A 17,363-nucleotide genomic window follows, 5' to 3' on the forward strand; every position below is an offset into this window, starting at 1 on the left:
AGATGGTCAGTGAGGACACACATCAACAGCAGAGGGGAAACTCTTCTCACTGATTCTGTCATTAGAAGAACTCTGATTGTCACTGATAATGAAGCCTTGTCTTAAGATCTTTAACTCATTATTTTCAAGCCAAGTTTTGTGTCACTTCTGCACAACCAAAGTTTGATCATTTGAGCATGATGCTGTACATAATTAATTTGATATTGTTTTAATTTGATGGACTCTGGTACCATAACTACCAAGCCAAACTCCATTAAAGCAAACATTTCTCTCTCACTGACGATGAACTAGAGCTATAACTAATAGGGTAAATATATTCTTAATCAGTTTCTCTAATGATTGAATTCTCAATTTAAATTAGCATTGCAGAGACTGTTGGCCTCATGATGGATTTTTTTCAAATGTTTGGGTTGGGTTGGTTAGACTTAGGTATGAGGAGTGTGGTCAGGTAGGGTTAGGATAAGAATATCAGACAAAGCCAATCAGAGACAGAGTAGGGTGGGTCATGCTTTTGCCATCCTGGGACAAAAAATATCTGGGTGTGTCATTCTTCTGTTTTCTCAAAGGTCTGAGCTCACGAGTTATGACACACTTGCTGTTTACAGAAATGGCAGAGGCACGGAAGTTCATTTTTCAGCGAAGGATAAATTAATATATTGCGATTTTGGTTATCTAATATTAAAGTTTTTCTTCATAATGTTATGTCTATTTTACCTTCTTGCTAGCTTCTAGATCTAGATCAAACCCCCTGGATGTCACATGATACACTATAGCCCAAAAAGACTTTTTCCCCATAGACGTACATTGTGAAAGAAGCAGCTATAAAACGGCGGATAGATATTTTTGAGCGTCACAATCCCCTGCTAAATGACTTGTTTCCGCCGTCTGGTCCAATAACTTTTATGAAGCCTAGAAGAGCCACACAATTAAATTATCCAATTCAAGTTATCAGAGGCTATGCTGGAAGTTAGCCACTTGGATACAGGTAGTCTCTTCTGCATTTGCTCTATGGGACGCACAATGCAGGCATATATGTGGAAGCTCGGTCACTGAAGTTGGCTTCAGCTCTCATAGGATTGAAGAGAGGCCTGCCTCTGACACACTGCTTAAAATATAGAGGGCTTTTAAATCACAATGTTATGATGATAGAGAGCTCAGTGATTGATGACTGTCATCAATCAGCAATGGACTAAGGCATCATGCTGCGGTCCAATCCTATCTCTTAGATCGCTAGGTCAAACACATCTGGTGTGCAAACAGCATGAGTGCAAAGCAGGTTTCCCCATTGAAAATCACATACTTCAGTCTACAGCAATGAGATGGAAACTTCTTATATCCTTAAAGGAATTTACAGACTTGGCTCTCCACTTCAGTCTCCCTTTTGTGACAGTAAAATTTAATCAGAAATGGGCAGAACCCAAAAAAATGTTAATTTTGTAAATGCTGCTTATTACAGTGTGTCTTATACTGTACAACACACAGCCATTCAGTCTTGTGTTTGCGACTTCCTGTGTACTTAAATCCCACCCTCCATTGAGAGTATCCCACATGGGCCGGTGCCTGGGTTCCTGCATCATTTGTTGGCGGTCAAAGCTGGCGTGTGTGTGCGTGTGTTAATAAATGTGTGTCAATTCATGTGTATGTGAGTGTGCGCACGTGTGTCCAGAGGGTGGGACAGGCAGTGGAGGGAACAGAGACTGCCTGTTCCTGAGGTGAGGTCAGCGAGCCGACATGATACGCTTCCGTTCAGTAGGACTCATGCTGCTAAACACACACATATACACGCACACAGAATGGTCCAACACCCCCTACTGCAGTTGTTGATGTTTAATGGTAAAATGCACCATCTGTTTTGCCCCAGAGTGTTACCCATGTACTGCGAGGTGGCCTCAGTAAGGAATGACATCATCCGAGGCTGATGATGATCTGATCAGAGTGCAGCCTCTGACTCAGAGAAGTTCACTTCCAAGGAAACCTGTTTCTGCTTCTGCTGAAGTGGATGCAGATCATTAGCATCTAGAACTGCAACGATTAGTTGTCAACTATTAAATTAATTGCCAACCATTTTGATAATCAATTCATTGATTTGAGTAATTTTTCCAAGAAAACATGGTTCATCTAGGGTTCCTTTGCAAGACTAAAGGATACATTAAGAACCCTCGTCATCCAAAGAACATTTCTGGAAGTTCTTCAAGGATTGTTGAAAGAACTCTTCTGTCAGGGATTTTTTTGTACCATAATTAAAGGGTTCTTGGGAGAACCCTCTGTATATGCTGTAGATAAAACCCTTGGAATCTGAAAGGGTTCTCAGTAGAAACCGTGGTGGTTTTAATATAAAAACTCTTTTTCTTGATAGCAGTCTTAGTAAGTGGAAAGATCCTAAACAAAACCCCCAGGGAGGGTTTTGGGTGGAGCCCAACCACCACAGACGGGTTCTCCTTTAGAGCACCTTGGTGGGTTCTAGATGATAACCCTTGAAACCTAAAAGGGTACTGGGTAAAACCCCGAGGTGGGTTCTTGTTAGAACCCTTAGAAGATGGAAAGATTCTGAACAGAACCCCCAGAGAGGGTTCTGGGTAGAACCATTACGCCACAGACAGGTTTTCCTTTAGAGCCCCTGGGTTTGTTCTAGAAAAAAACATTGGAATGTATAAGGTTCCCAGTAGAACTCCCTGGGTAGGTTCTTGTTAGAGCTCTTGGAAGGTGAAAAGATTCCAGAAAGAACCCCCAGAAAAGGGTTTTGGGCTGAACCATTACACCACAGAAGAGTTCTTGTTTAGAGCCCCTGAGTGGGATCTAGAAAAAGCCTTGGAATCTAATAAGGAAGCCTTTGGGTGGGTTCTAGACAAGTAGGTTGTCAGTAGAACTCCTTGGATGGATTGGAACCATTACACCATACAAACATTCTCCTTTAACACCTCTTATAGTGGGTTCTGGATGCAATCTTTCACAATTGGTTCTAGGTATAACCCTTTATGTTGGGTTCTTGGTGGAGTGCTCTAAAAGGGTTTCATGTTGAACTGTCATAAAAGGTTCTACCAAGAACCAATGGGCATAAGCTGAAGAACCCTTTATGTTTATAGTTAGCACTTTTATTTCGAGTGTACGGACAGATCTATCTGGATCCATCTGTGGATCGAATGTTTATCTTAAATGAGCCTTAAACTGCATATCTTCAGGTTGTGGACAAAACAAGACATTTGAGGACATTCTTATGGACCAAACAACTAATCTATTAATCCAGAATGTGATTATTAGACAGATTAAAAAAAATAAGCTGCAGGCCTGTTTGCACCGGTTACGTTTTACTGCTGCAGGTGAGTGAATAGCTGCTACTGTAGATGTGAACTCAGTGTAACTGCATCTGGCATAAGGGAACGTGAAGCAGCCTCTGTTTCAGCATCGTGGCCTGGCAGCGAACTGGGGGTGTCCCAAATAAACACAGCCATCATGGACCATTTCAGGACCATCAAACTTCTCAGTTACACCCAATAATTACAAATATAGAATACCTACTGTAAACTGAGTACAGCAACAGTATTATAGCATCTCCAGTGGATTTATTGTTGGAGGAGGAAGAGGGGGAGCGCTACTTATTTGAATTTCCTGCCCAGGTTTTCCCAGAAAGTCATGTTTTTATCACAAGTCCCCTTCCCAAATCTGATCAGAATGCAGTCTGACCACTTCTTATCTACATTATATATTATCCACATAGGAGAAAAACTGCTAATGACCAGCTTGTTATCAGTAAAGGAAAGGTTTGAGGGGCTGGACAATGTTATCTTGTTGTTAATCCGTATAGCTGTTTTCCTCATGTTGCAGAGCAGGATGGGAACTCTGACAGCACTAATTGGCTGATGTGTGACCCTGTCATTAATCACTGTCAGCATGCCAACATACACACATCTACAGTAATGTGTGGTCTACTACACCAAGTGTGTGATCATGCACACACGACATATTTTTGATCATAATAGGTCTGAGCAATAAAACAAAAGTGATATGTATTGGCAATTGACACATAATCTATAACAAGAAGAAAACTGTGCAACAGAATGCAAACCGCCATTAAAGTGAGTGACACACAAACAGCTGATCATTTAGCAGGCGTGTTGTTTGGTTGTGCTATGGACATGTCGCAACAACAGAAACAGCACAGACTGCAGACAGAGCAGACATTGTTAACAACAATAGACAGGTCAGCTCACCAGTATTTGATATCTATCAAGGAGAGATCAGTAACAAAAAATGTATTTTGATGACATCGTAAAGTAGCGCAGGATCATGGGAGTTGGTGTATTCATTGTTTAACAACCACCATAGCTGATGAAAATCTGACGTGACTCTGGCAAAAATCATGTTCATGAACAAGGTAATATTAAAGTCTTACTTATTGTATATTTAATCACATTTGCCCGCTTCCTTCCTCACTCTCTAACTACAGGCTAGCAAACAATGCACCGTTACCTTGAATAAATTATGGATTTCTCTGGGTTTGAACATTGCTGGAAACATTTTGGATAATGTAGGTACAAAGCTCAACAAAATCTATCAAATACGTCTAGCGTTTTATTGCATTTTAATGTGGAAATGTTACACAATAAAGCTTAAAATTCAACTTTTTATCATGATACATTTCTCAACTACATTGCCCAGCCATATAGTTCAGAGCATCATTTTAGTCAACTTTTACTTTTACTCTTAATGACCCTCCAGGAAATTGCATGTTACATACACAAGTGCGCACACACACACACACACACACACACACACACACACATACACACACACATTGACACAAACAGAGAGAGAGAGAGAGAGAGAGAGAGAACCTAGTTTTCACAAATCTGACAGTTCTGGAAGCAAAAGATTGCAAATCATTGTGTAATTTATACCTGATTTTCTTTAACAAGGCACTAGTTTTGACCAAAGTGCACATTTTGTTGCATCACATAGTAAACACAACCTTTAGGCATCACATTACAAATTGGTCATTTTGTAAGTGATGAGGCAGAGAAACAAGGTAATGGAAAGTCAGTGGCAGCTGATTCAAATGGTCTCTTTAGCTTTTATCCTTTGCTTTGACCAGGAATAACACTGCAGAAACCCTCACCAACTCATTTTACTGATTACTGATTTATACCAAAAAGTAAAAATATTCCAAATACTGTAACACTGGTAGCTTTTAACCTCATGCTTTCTACCTGCTTCCCACATGATTTTTTGTATTTTAATCTGTGGGGGGAAAAAAGTCACCTGGTCTTACGTCAAAACCTTGCACGCACGCGCGCACGCAGCTCGTGAGAAACATGTTTTTTTGACTTTGCGACGTTAACAATAAGTGACTGGTGCTGACGCAGGAACAGAGGGGACGGTGGGGGGGCTGCTTAATGCATCATATGACCCCATTCAGAACATTTTATGTCACCTTAATGAAGTGCGACATATCGAGCAACTTCTCTCTGAACAACTCCCTGTTTCTCATAACTACTATAGTGAGATAACAGTAGCCTAGCTTAACCACTGTTAGGTATGTAGCCTAAATGAGGTACAGTGTGTGGTAAATTATAATATAACTATACAGTCTAGGTCATATTAAAGCTCCTATTAAACACCACAGGCATACAGTAACTTAATTTTCTCTTAAAGGAACCACCTTCAAATAAAGCGTGTGTAACTTCAAGTGCTTTTTAAGTTACGGCGTCAACACTGTGAGCCTCCAGAAGTTAGCCAAATTCAGAGTGCGCAACTACACAGCCAACACATGCGCGTGAAAACACAGCATCACACACATCCCAAAGTCTGAAATCCTTCATACAGACTGCACAGACTGTCTAACAAGTAGCCTAACTGAACCGTATGTAAGAGAAACACACCCAGCTTCCAACTTTCAGTCCAACAGACTTTGTGATCTTACCTTGTTCGTTTTCCCGCTAATCATGATCCCCCTGGTTTAAACGCTGCCCCTCATTCTCAGGAAGGCCATCAATAACATGGCCTGCAACTGAGGTAACTTGTTTTCCTTACTCCGGTCCACCCTCCGTACTGTGGGGCTGCTGGGTGGAGCTACACGCAGCTAAAAGCATGTGTGGAGTACTATTACTGGAATTTCACCCACTGATTGGTCGCTTTCCTGAGGGGAGCGTAAGGATACTCGATCTGGATTGGTTGAATTAATCACTAGAAAATCCTCTGGTGTGAGTGAGGCAGGATGTGTCATCCCTCTTCATGACACATTTACAGTATCCCTGAATGGATTTATGGAGAGTCTGTGTTAGTCAGTATTATAGCCACTTAAGTGGTTTAAAATTAAAATGTAAATAACTCCAGGATTAGCCCTATCTTTCACAACAAGGTACAATTTATAGTATGGTATGTGAGACTGGGTGTGAAAAAACGAGGTAATTAGGGAAGTATTTAGTGTGCCTCAAATTTAAGAGGCATGTGAAATGTCAACATGAAAACAAACATGTAACTATGTAGTTCTCACACACGTATTGAGGCATTTTAATTATGGGTCCCGGGTGCACAGGGTGGCACTGGGCCTCCGCCTCTCCTCCTCCTGTAAGCCTCCATCATTACATGTGTAAAATGTGTAAAAGACACGTTTATGTCAACAAATAGCACATGAATGGGAAAAAAACTGCATGGAAAGTATTTGAGTCCAGACACTCTAGATCAGTGATTCTCAACTTTTCTTTGTCTGATGTACTCCTGCTGCCCACTCTTCATGTCCTAAACGTGTTCATTTGAATTGATTTGAAACTATAAAAAATAAGAATTTGACACAAAATCTTAATCTAAACAATATTTTATTGATTTAAAAATGATTTTATTTGTCCTTCAGCTATTATCAGTACTGCATCCATAGCAACAATCTATCTCTATTATTCATAACTACAGAAATAACAGACCTTAGAATGCCATAATTGACCAATCAGAATGAAGTATTTAACAAAATTGTGTAATAAAATTGGATACTTTTACATGTTTTTCTTAAGGATTTGTCTAAGTTTTTTCTTTTTCCTTAGAAGGTTCAGTCAAATGTTATTTGTTCTGCTCCTACTTGGAATGGCAGAGCTGGATGTTACAAACATTTATCCATTACTTTTAACCTGAGCCAGGTCATACAACAATGATAGCAATCATATCACAACCACACAGGGTTTGTTCAGGTGTTGGAATTGCAAGGAAAAAATGGTATTGAAATATCTCTAATAAATATATCAGAGATTAGCAGTTTCAGTTAATGTTTATTTTACCCCTTGATACAATTATGTGGATATAATTTCTATGAAATCACATTATCAACTGTTTTCAAATAAACTGATCTGACACAATCTCCCCTCACACCCACTGGAGCCTGCAGAAGTGAAGTGGAGTATTTTGGCTGGGAGTCACTCTTCAAAACTCCTCACCTCATATTCGGCTCTGTGTGGTCAGTACCCTTATTCTCATAGAACACCCCCAACATACACACAGATGTGCCTCCCTTGATTCACATCTGGATTGATGCTGTTGCTGAGTAGTGACTAGTGTAGTAGTAGCAACACCTTGTGGTGAAATAAGAGAAATGCACCAGATGAGGCAGAGTTTTCCTCCTGCTTTGACAAGTTCAACTCTTAATATATTATGTGTGATTTCTGTGCAGCTGATCAGTCACCTTTCTCACCTACCAACAGCCATTAATGCACAAACTATCCAGGTTTTGATACTATGGATGTAGGTGCAATATAAAGATATTTTTTCCTCTTAGCTAGACTGTTTGGTGTTACTAAGTTTTGGAGATGTTGGCCATAGAGATGTGTACTTTCTCTCCAGTATAATGTAATTAGATGGCACTCAGGTTGTGGTGCCCAAAGTGCCCTCCCAATAAATTTTGGTAATTTTTGCAAGCAAGATCAGAAATATCAGTACAACAGTACAAAGACCCAATCACTCCCACCATGAGCAAGCACTAAGCCAGCAGGGTTGAGGAATTTTCAGCTTTCATCAGGCAGAAACCTTGAGCAGAACCAGACTGTATGGTGGGCAGCCACTCGCTACGACCAGTTTTCTTATGTCAAACATGTTGATATAAATCTTTGCTTCCATGCCAAACTATCTGTACATGCTTATGGTTGTAATTATACTCAGTGTATACCCATGTATGCCTATGGCTTCATTCCTTTTGGGCTGCCTGTCTCCAATTGTCAGCCCATAATATTCCGCAGGCGCAGACTCCGTAATGCACGGAGCATTATTTCTGTCTGCCGCCTCAATCTTTTAGTCACTTCCATATGTGTTAGTCTGATGTGCAGGTATGAAGGCTGCACAGTACATCCCCACCAATCAGCGCAGAACGTGACTGTGAGTCATGACGATGCAGTAACCCCCACCAAAAACAACACGTGCAGTAATGCACCCAATTCATTTCGCTCACAACCCAAGAATTTCCGGCTCACAATAAAAAAAGAATCACCGATAGACTGGTCGGGGGGGGGGGGGGTCTCAGGGAGTTTAATTGTTTGTGGAATTATGCGGCTCACTTTGTTTTGGATTGTGGCAGCAGGGCGAGGGGAGAAAAAGTGAAGGTTGATGTAGAGGAGGAGAGATGGATTAAGAAGCGGGGAACAGAGTAGTAAGGTGAAAAAGGTAATAGAAGGAGGGGCTCAGGGAGGCCCCATGTGAGACTAACAAAATACTGAGGGACCATGAGAGACAGGAAGCTGGTGCTTGAGATTGGAATGAGGGGTTGAGTCAGTGAGTAAAGTGGGGGAGGGTCATGTTGGAGGAAAGATGGAGATGAAGTTGTGGATGGGAGGACAGAGGAATGAATTTGGGTGTTGAATCTGAGAAAATGACACTTTTTGCAGACAACACATCCTGAAATAAACTCTCTGTACTGAATGGCCGCAGCTGACGCTATAATGCAAGGTGCGTATAAAGTAAACACTGCATGAAATATTTCCAGGACTCCAGGTGTGTTTTTGTCTCGTCTGTCTAATACGGAGAATTTAGAGTCTTTAGGAAGTGGAAGGACTTGGATCATGTTTGGAGGTAAATGAGAGAGGGGTGGACAAAGTGGGAACCCGGGCCAAGAGGAAATGAGAAGAGGAGGAGGCTAAAAAAGGGGGCTGTGTGTAGCTTGACGGAGGATTGTGTAAGACAGCGCTACGCCAAAGACTGATAAGGTGCAGCTGTTGACGGAGCGAAAGAGAGAGAAAGCAGAGGGAAGAGCGTGTGAGAGATACAGAGATGTTGGTGACACAAATGAGCACATGTTCACATTTATTGCGCCGATGAGTTCAATAAAAACGCTGCTCAGTCCCAACAACGTTTTCTCTTTTCTTTTTTCCTTTTCAAAACTTGGCCGAACGTCAAGCTCAACATTTTTGACTGTAAGAAACGAAAATATTCTGTGCATATTTTACTGCGAGGTGTTTCTTTTAAGGGTGGTGCAGGGATCGGTTGGGGAAGGAAACGGTTTATGTCTTTCCCTTTCCCCTCGATCAGTTTTCATCTGCGTGCCCGCTACACACAACAACAAGCATTCCTCAAAATACCGCTCCGAGTTTGGGACAGATCAAGCCGCAGGAATCCTGTCTATGACAGCCACCCCCTGAGTCTGGAGTGTACATAGGAATTCATCTCTTTCTAACGTGCAGGAGTGTGAGAATTACTTCTATTTCTATTGGAAATGGGGGGGTGGGGGGTCTATATTTAACCCTAACCGGTCAGAGTTCCTTCTTTTGTTGGGTGTGTGTTTGTAGTGAATGCCTGTGGCTCAAGGCCTCGGCATTTGTCATGGCCAATCTAAACTTTGTTGCTTATGAGAAATTACAGGGAAGCTAGACAAATACAAAACCACTGTCACAATGCCAGGCCTCTATGTATTTCTAGAGTCAAACACACACACACAAAGGAGCAGAACTTGTGTGATGACAAATTTAACTTCTCATCCAGGCAGCGGGTTGAAAGAGTAGAACTTTCTTAAATTTCTAGATCATTAGCATTACAAGAAATTACCAGTAAGCTTGGGAATCTTAATGGCTTTTAATGTTGCATATCCTTAGCCCAGGGCTATCCTTAGCTAAGTATTAACCCAGGGTTAACCTAAACTCAGGGATATGATTCACTGCACTGCTACTACCCCTTGATGTCTACTGGAACACACAACCAATGTTTAGGCTAAAGCAACAATGAATAAATGTGTGTTCTGAGTTTGTCACACCACAGAAACATGTGTTATCAACCGCTCAGCCACATTTGAATGATTAAAAAACATTGCAAAGTTATAAAACTAGGTCTCAAAATCCTGAAAAAATGTGTAGTTTTCTCTGCCCTGAAACGCTGGGGGTGTGTCCGCTCTGCTGCCTCAGTGTCAAACCCCACTATGACCTGAAAAGGACCTGAAACATGGACGCTCCGTCTAGCAGCTTTATTGGACATGTGCAGGCAGGAGCCACAAGAGCCAGAGTGTCGGTTTGTTGGAACTGAAGTGAACTGAAGTGAACTGCTGGGCTGATTTGGACTGAGAAGGTGTGTTTGTAACTGAGCCATGGTAGCAGCTCTGTGAGGCTGTACTTAGGCACAATGGTGCTTTGAGCAAAATGCTAACATCAGCATGCTAACATGCTCACAGTGACAATGCTAATATACTGACTGTTTAGCAGGTATAAACTAGGGATGTGTGGGATTAGTCATCTATCGGTTTAAATGGATACTAATCAATTAAACAAATTATTTGTCAGTATTTTATTCATGCACAATGCCAGTTAACTGTTGGCTCTAAGATGTTATGCAGCCTCCTGCCACTAGTTGGGGCTGCAGCCCCATCAGACGACAGCCCCTCTTGCCATATGTGCATATGCCCCGATGGTCCAGGAAAAGTCGGACAGCTCGTAAAACCAGAGCGGTTTGGCAGTGTTTTAATCAAGAAAATGGAAATAATATTTAATGTAGACTGTGACTGAATAAACTGGTATATATTTGGCCATAAACCAAAGTATTCAACAAAATAAGATTTGGACCCGATGATGGCGCTTTATGAAAAGTCAGAAGATCAACAAATACACTGCAGTCCATCTTGAGGGGTATGTGAATGTTAGCAAATATTCTGACAATCTGTCCAATAGTTGTTGAGACGTTTTAGTTAAAACCAAACGGCCAACCTAAAGGCTGCACTGACAATTCAGGGGATCACCAAAGTCATTAGGATTCCCTCTTTGGACACCATGGATATCTGTACTGAATTTGATGGAAATACATGCAATAGTCAATATTTGAGTCTAGACTAAAATGTTGAACAGGCCTGCTGCTAGTATGGCTAAAAACTTCCCGCCATTCGATGACACTGTAGGCTGTGAGAAAATAAAGTTCATATTAACAGTCAACTGCCAAGTTATTCCATTAATGACTCTCAGACTTGAATCCTTGGCTGTGCATGTTTTGTGAATTAAATACATGTTTATTATGATGCCTGCCAAGACATAAAGACATTCAACTTACATTGCCAGTATGCTCTGCTTGTGGTTACAACACACAATAGAAAAGACCAGAAAAATTACTTTGTGACAAGGATTTAACCTCGAGGTGGCAATTTCATTACTTATGTCCGAGGCTCGCCTACTTTAATTTGTCCCACATGAATTCTGCATCATTCGCATTACACCATTTTTTTCTCTTTAAAGAGAACCATATTATTTTGCTCCACCAGAAACTGCTCAACTCAAGAATTTGAGCATAAAAGGCTGTAGATAATCCAATAATTAGCAACAATGCTCACAAAAATCATTAATGAAACAAAATCAAGACAGTATTCTGAACTTTCTAAAGGATGTGTTTCAACCCCACCTTGCCAACTGCACATATGCACAGCTCTTCATTTCAGTAAAGCCCGTATCATACGTTCTGTATCCACATCTGCATAATCCCAAAGGCCCAAATAAACTCCCTGGATGGATGTGCACATGGACAGCCGCAGACTCCATGGACGCATAGTAAAACCTGCTATCTAGAAGACACATTCCACACATATGCAGATGGTATTCTGTAGCTTGTTGTTGTATGGTAGCCTGTCGGACAAGTCGCGAACCCTCGCGGACATTGAAAGGTTGTAATTTTTGCTCAATTTGTTGTGATTGCACAGACTTGTCCTTGGACTTCACACAGCCAATATTTAGCCTCAAAGCAGGTTCCAAAAAGTAAACTGAAATGCTACTCATCCGTCATGCTGTCTGTGTGCGTGCCTGTTTGGGAGTATAATCCAGGCTTAAGTGAAGAAACAGTTACTATACTGCGTGATGTCCTCTGAAAACTGTTGCAAAATTGTTGTCATAAGTTAATGAAAATCAGTAAATGAGAAATGATTTAAAACTGTGATAAAACATTTGTTTCCCATGTTCCTGACATAACATGAGCAAATTACACAATCACACTTAGGTCAGCATGTGGAACATCATTTTCTGTTGCTAAGTGTTTCCAGAAAGTACTTGGCATAAGTCTCAGAAGACAGGGAAGAAAGGTGCATTTGCCAGGACTTAAAGAAATGAAAGCCAAGTCACATTCTGCTCAGGTCTCACTGCGTCTTCTCACACCTATTATTGTCTACAGGTCCATGGAAAAATGACCACGATTATGTAATAATAATGTTAAAAACAAGTTGATGAAAAACGACCATAAATAGACGGGACAACATCTCCTCCTTGAGGATAATCAGTGGGATCTAACTGGTTCCCACACCCCTGTAGTGGGGTCGGTCACTGCAGGATGACGTCGTCCAGAGGGCTCCACATTCCCACGCTGCTCAACATGTGATATGGAGCCACTGGGACTGTGAAGCAACCAAGCATGCACACACACACACACACACACACACACACACACACACACACACACACACACACACACACACACACACAGAAAACAGATGGAAGTCGGAATGCATACACATTCAGAAAAACTTACACTTCACACATCTGGATAAAAAAAAAAGCCATAAATACTCAATTCAGTGTGTAATTCAATGTGATGGGACAGAGGTCAAGGTTCTCAGTGTTCTCTTGATAGGGCTTTAAGATCTCTCCAGCCATCCGGCCCGCCTCGGTTGCAATGTCACATCATGTTAATTCACCATCTGAAGCCATCACAACAGTGCCATTGTATCTGCACAGATGTGACCTCAGCTTGGAGATGCCATCGTCATCCACATCATCTTTTAAATCAAGGCCAAACAAAACACACACTCATCCAACATAAACAATCTCTTCTTCAAGATCTCCTGCACATGTTTATGAGACCAGCATAACAATTTCTTCAATTAAAGGGAAGTGAGAGATAAAGTTATTTCCTGACACCTCTCTATCACACATGGATCTGCTATTGATCAGCTGCTTTTTAGCCGACACTGACCTGCCTTTAGAACAGGGCAGCAGGGAAAAGAATTTTTCTAAAAATATTCAACCATAATCATATTATAGCCATATTATGGCTATTCAAATGTTTCAAAAAGGGATGCATGAAAACAGTATTTGTCCAAAACTGAGCCATTGCTGAAGCATCATTACTATGCCTTCTGTAGGAATACAACAGAATTACAGATCTATGGCTGGTAAATTCAAAATACATGTACCACTAACACCCTGAACATGTGCTCTTGTAGATCTTAAAATAGCAAGATAAAATATTTGCATGGTTATGAAAGAAGTTTTTATTTAGCATTGGATTTACTCCAAACACCTGATTGTGAAATTGGATTCAAAAGAACTCCACTGATCTGATCTCCAAATCTGATGCAGCAGAACTGAAGATATCGTCTATTTTATTCAGTGCATTCTTGTTCAATTTCAAAACCTGGCACCTATATTACCCACAGTGCAATTCAACCACCAACAGTGCAGTTAGTGATTTGGGAGTGTTATGCTAGTAGTAGTCTGAGTCTTCACATGTGGGCTGTTGGTATTACGGCTAAATTCCACCAGGTGTGGCTGCGTCACATTACGGCTGCGCCACGTCAGCTGGAGCTGATCGCAGCCATTCCACACAATGCTTGTAATTCCATCAGCAGCGGCTGGGGACTATTTTTGATGGATGCCACATCCGTTAGCACAGAGCAGATCGAACAGGCAGGAAGTCAGACACAGAGAAGGCATTGAGAAGCCGGTTAATTTTCAGAATAAAAGACGCAGTGCAGACTCACGATCATAAAGACAGACAGAAAATAAACTATTTAGCCACGTAGCCTGCTTATCCATGGTAGAAGCACCCAGAGCAAGGAGAGAGGACCTAATCAACAAAGGTCAACGGTAAAAAAGTAAACATAAACAGGCGGGCAAAACACTTCGCTGCTGAAATGCCTCTGAAACGCTGCCGGTGGGGCTTGCAGCCTTGCAGAGGACGGATCAGAACCATGCCGTAGACATGCCGTGCTTAGTGGAATCAACCGGTAAGCCTGCCACTGTCTATTTAAGGCAGCATTCTCCTATCCTTTAGTTATCTACATGTTACCCTTTTAAAAATCATTGTTGCCAAGGGAACCAACAATAAAAACAAACCCTCTGAGCTGGCAACCTATTTACTAAAAGTTGCATTATGCTAACCCTATGGCTAACAGTATGCATGTCAACAAGCTGCTGTTACCTAAGTCTGTGACTGAGTGAATGAGTAATGAAATAACACTGTTGGTTGGTTGAGTGTTGGAGTTTTCCCATTGGCCATTGCTCTTTCGGAATGAATAGGTATGAACAGTCCTGAATTACAGCTTGGAGAGGTAACACTTGACACAAAAGGGGCAAATGTGTCACTTTTGGCACGTGCACCATCTTACTGCCAAGACTGCGTCATGCATGAAGCGAGCTATGCGGATCATGGGTGCCACAACTGCCAGTATCCATTTAAAATTAAAACCCCTTGTTTAAAAATAAAAGTCCTGTGTCATTTCATGCTGTACATGGTCCTGCCATGTGTCCAGCCATGTGTGCAGCCAGACCATTCTTCAACGCCAACACAGCAATGTGGAGACTGATCTGGCTATGTGAGACTATGCTAGTAGCAGTTAATGTAGCCTTCAGCTGCTGCTTTACTCTACACCCCCAGTAGGCTTGGGCAGTATTTATTTTTACATTTCACTGTGGTATATGGGACGATGATGGTATTTGTGTGAAAAGCACAAATCACAAATATGACACTGTCAAGCTTGCAATGCTTAGTGTCTTGTATGCAGTTAGCATTCTTACACAAGTCTTGCCTGGTTAAAATATTTATGGCACATAGAATAATGAGTACATAGGAAATAAACGCGCTTAGTCCATAGATTCTTGCTAAAGGACCCAATGACACTTGTTGCCATGGGTACCAACACATCATTTGGCTGAATGGAGATGATTTACAGATGTGACTAGTGGCTAATAGACTACTTTTATAGTTGAAAGAAGTCATGTCCAAATAGAGTTATATGTGGCAATATTTTCATGATTCCATATCTAGTCATATTTAATTAATTAGCAAGGAGACCTAGGCTATAGAGCAGAGGTGACCAGCCAATTATTTCTTTTCTACTTCAAAATAATTCTTGTTCCATATTAATAAATTAAGAATTAGTAATTTATTAGTAATAAATCAATTTCATTTTAGATTTTTATTTTCTGTCAGTGTGTCAGATAACTTTATTTATGATGACGGTATTATAAATCATACCTTTGGGATTTTTAAATACCCTGGTATACCGCCATACCTTGACAGTACCCAAGCCTAACCTAACGGATTGTTTTCCTTTTCAAACCGACACTGACTCAAGTGACATCACATGAGGCAATTTATCAGACTCAATAAAAACCTTCGTCGAGGGCCACGAAAGACCCTATGTAACTTTTTTAAGGAATACTCCCAAACACCTGTAAACAGACCCTAATGTGTTCCTCCTCAATGAAGCCATTTGTATTATTAATTTCTCATGTCTATAATATAAAAAAACTGCTGCAATTGTTCCAACATTATAGTCATTGTACATTAGTATAGATAACTAGTCAAATTTTTTTAAATGGTCAAAAATTGCAAGGTTGCTCTACTATATCATCCTGTGACAGATATAATGTGAAGCACCTGAAGGGAAACACAAGTACCCCTTATGGATGTCAAAAGGGGTGCATATCAACATTTTGCATGCCCTATACACCTTTTTAAGGCAGCCTTATTGATATGGAAACACACGTGTTACTAATGATAATAATTAAAATCCTGTTCAGCTTAATGGAAGCAGAGACTTTCCAGTGAGCCACCATTCACAGTAGCAGCACCCTGTCTCTGTCTGACCTGTGTTTACCCCACTATTTCATGTCAAACTGGCTACTGAGAAAAAAGGTCTATGACAAGATGTTTATCAGTAATTTCATCACACACTCGTGTGAACACTGCATGCTCACTGACCTTTGTCAGCCTCATCCTGCCGCTCTCACTCCTCTCCAGACTCCTTCTCTTCAGAGACGAGCTCCTGACCACCGGCACCGGTAGCACCTCTTCCTCCCCGCACCAGTCCGAACTCAGGACGCAACCCATATAGGTGGACGGCTCCTGGACTCGGGGACTTGTTCCTCCTCCTCCTCCTCCTCGCTCTCGTCTCTCCTTCTGTCCTCCCTCCCTTCCTCTCTCTCCCTCTTCTCTGTCCTCTAAACAGGCTCCAGCCCGGGCTCCTGGGCAGCTGTTTTTGTCAGCTGGAGAGGAGAGGGAGGCCCTTCCCCTTTTCCTGGCTCTCGTTCAGCACTGCTACAGGGACAGAGGGAAGGATACGCTCTGCATGCTCTCACCAGCCCCCCTTCTTTCTATACACACTTTAAAAACACCTCTCTCTCCAAACTCAGTCACATGTGGACTCCCCATTTTTCTGCCTCCACCCCCCTCACGACTTTTCTTTGTTTCACACACAGTAAAAACACCCAAAAAAAACTTGCTTCCCTACTTTACCTTTTCTTTGTTTTTCTTTTGCAATCACTCACTACATCCCCATACCCTGAACTCACATGTGAACCATGTCAACTCAAGCATTCATCTTCCCATCCTGTGACAATCTCCTTCACCTCTTCTTTCTGTCTTCACCCTTTTCTCTCCCTTTGTTTCTTTTTCTAATTCTTTCCCAACACGTCTCTCCCTTCCTTTCCTTCTGTCTCCCTGTCCTCCGTCGTCTACCCCTCTACCAGTGTTGCCTCACTCTTACATATACAATTACCTCTCTGTTCTCACCCCCACCCATCTCTCCTCCTCAGCAGTTTCCTGCTCCCAGATACAGGCAGTCTCTCCTTTAGCTCGGGCAACACATGGAGGGCATTGTCTTGAAAACAACCAAGAGCACCAAACAGTGATGGCAGCTGTTCGGATGCTGCGCAAACCGG

The 17,363-nt window shown here is 41.6% G+C and overlaps 1 protein-coding gene across 2 annotated transcripts in view; it reads right to left on the minus strand.

The window, feature by feature from the left end:
• Nucleotides 1-17,127, minus strand: part of tns2a (tensin 2a) — a 77,846-nt gene extending 60,719 nt beyond the window's left edge. For both annotated transcript variants that reach the window (XM_084721775.1, XM_084721774.1), the window contains exon 1: nt 16,405-17,127. In XM_084721775.1, coding sequence (XP_084577901.1) covers nt 16,405-16,533 — 129 coding nt within the window. In that variant the 5' untranslated portion in view covers nt 16,534-17,127. The remainder of the gene's footprint in view (nt 1-16,404) is intronic.
• Between the last annotated feature and the right edge of the window lie 236 nt (nt 17,128-17,363).

Source organism: Lutjanus erythropterus, chromosome 6, assembly GCF_056507025.1.
Source record: "Lutjanus erythropterus isolate fLutEry1 chromosome 6, fLutEry1.hap2, whole genome shotgun sequence".
Classification (NCBI taxonomy): Eukaryota; Metazoa; Chordata; class Actinopteri; order Lutjaniformes; family Lutjanidae; genus Lutjanus; species Lutjanus erythropterus.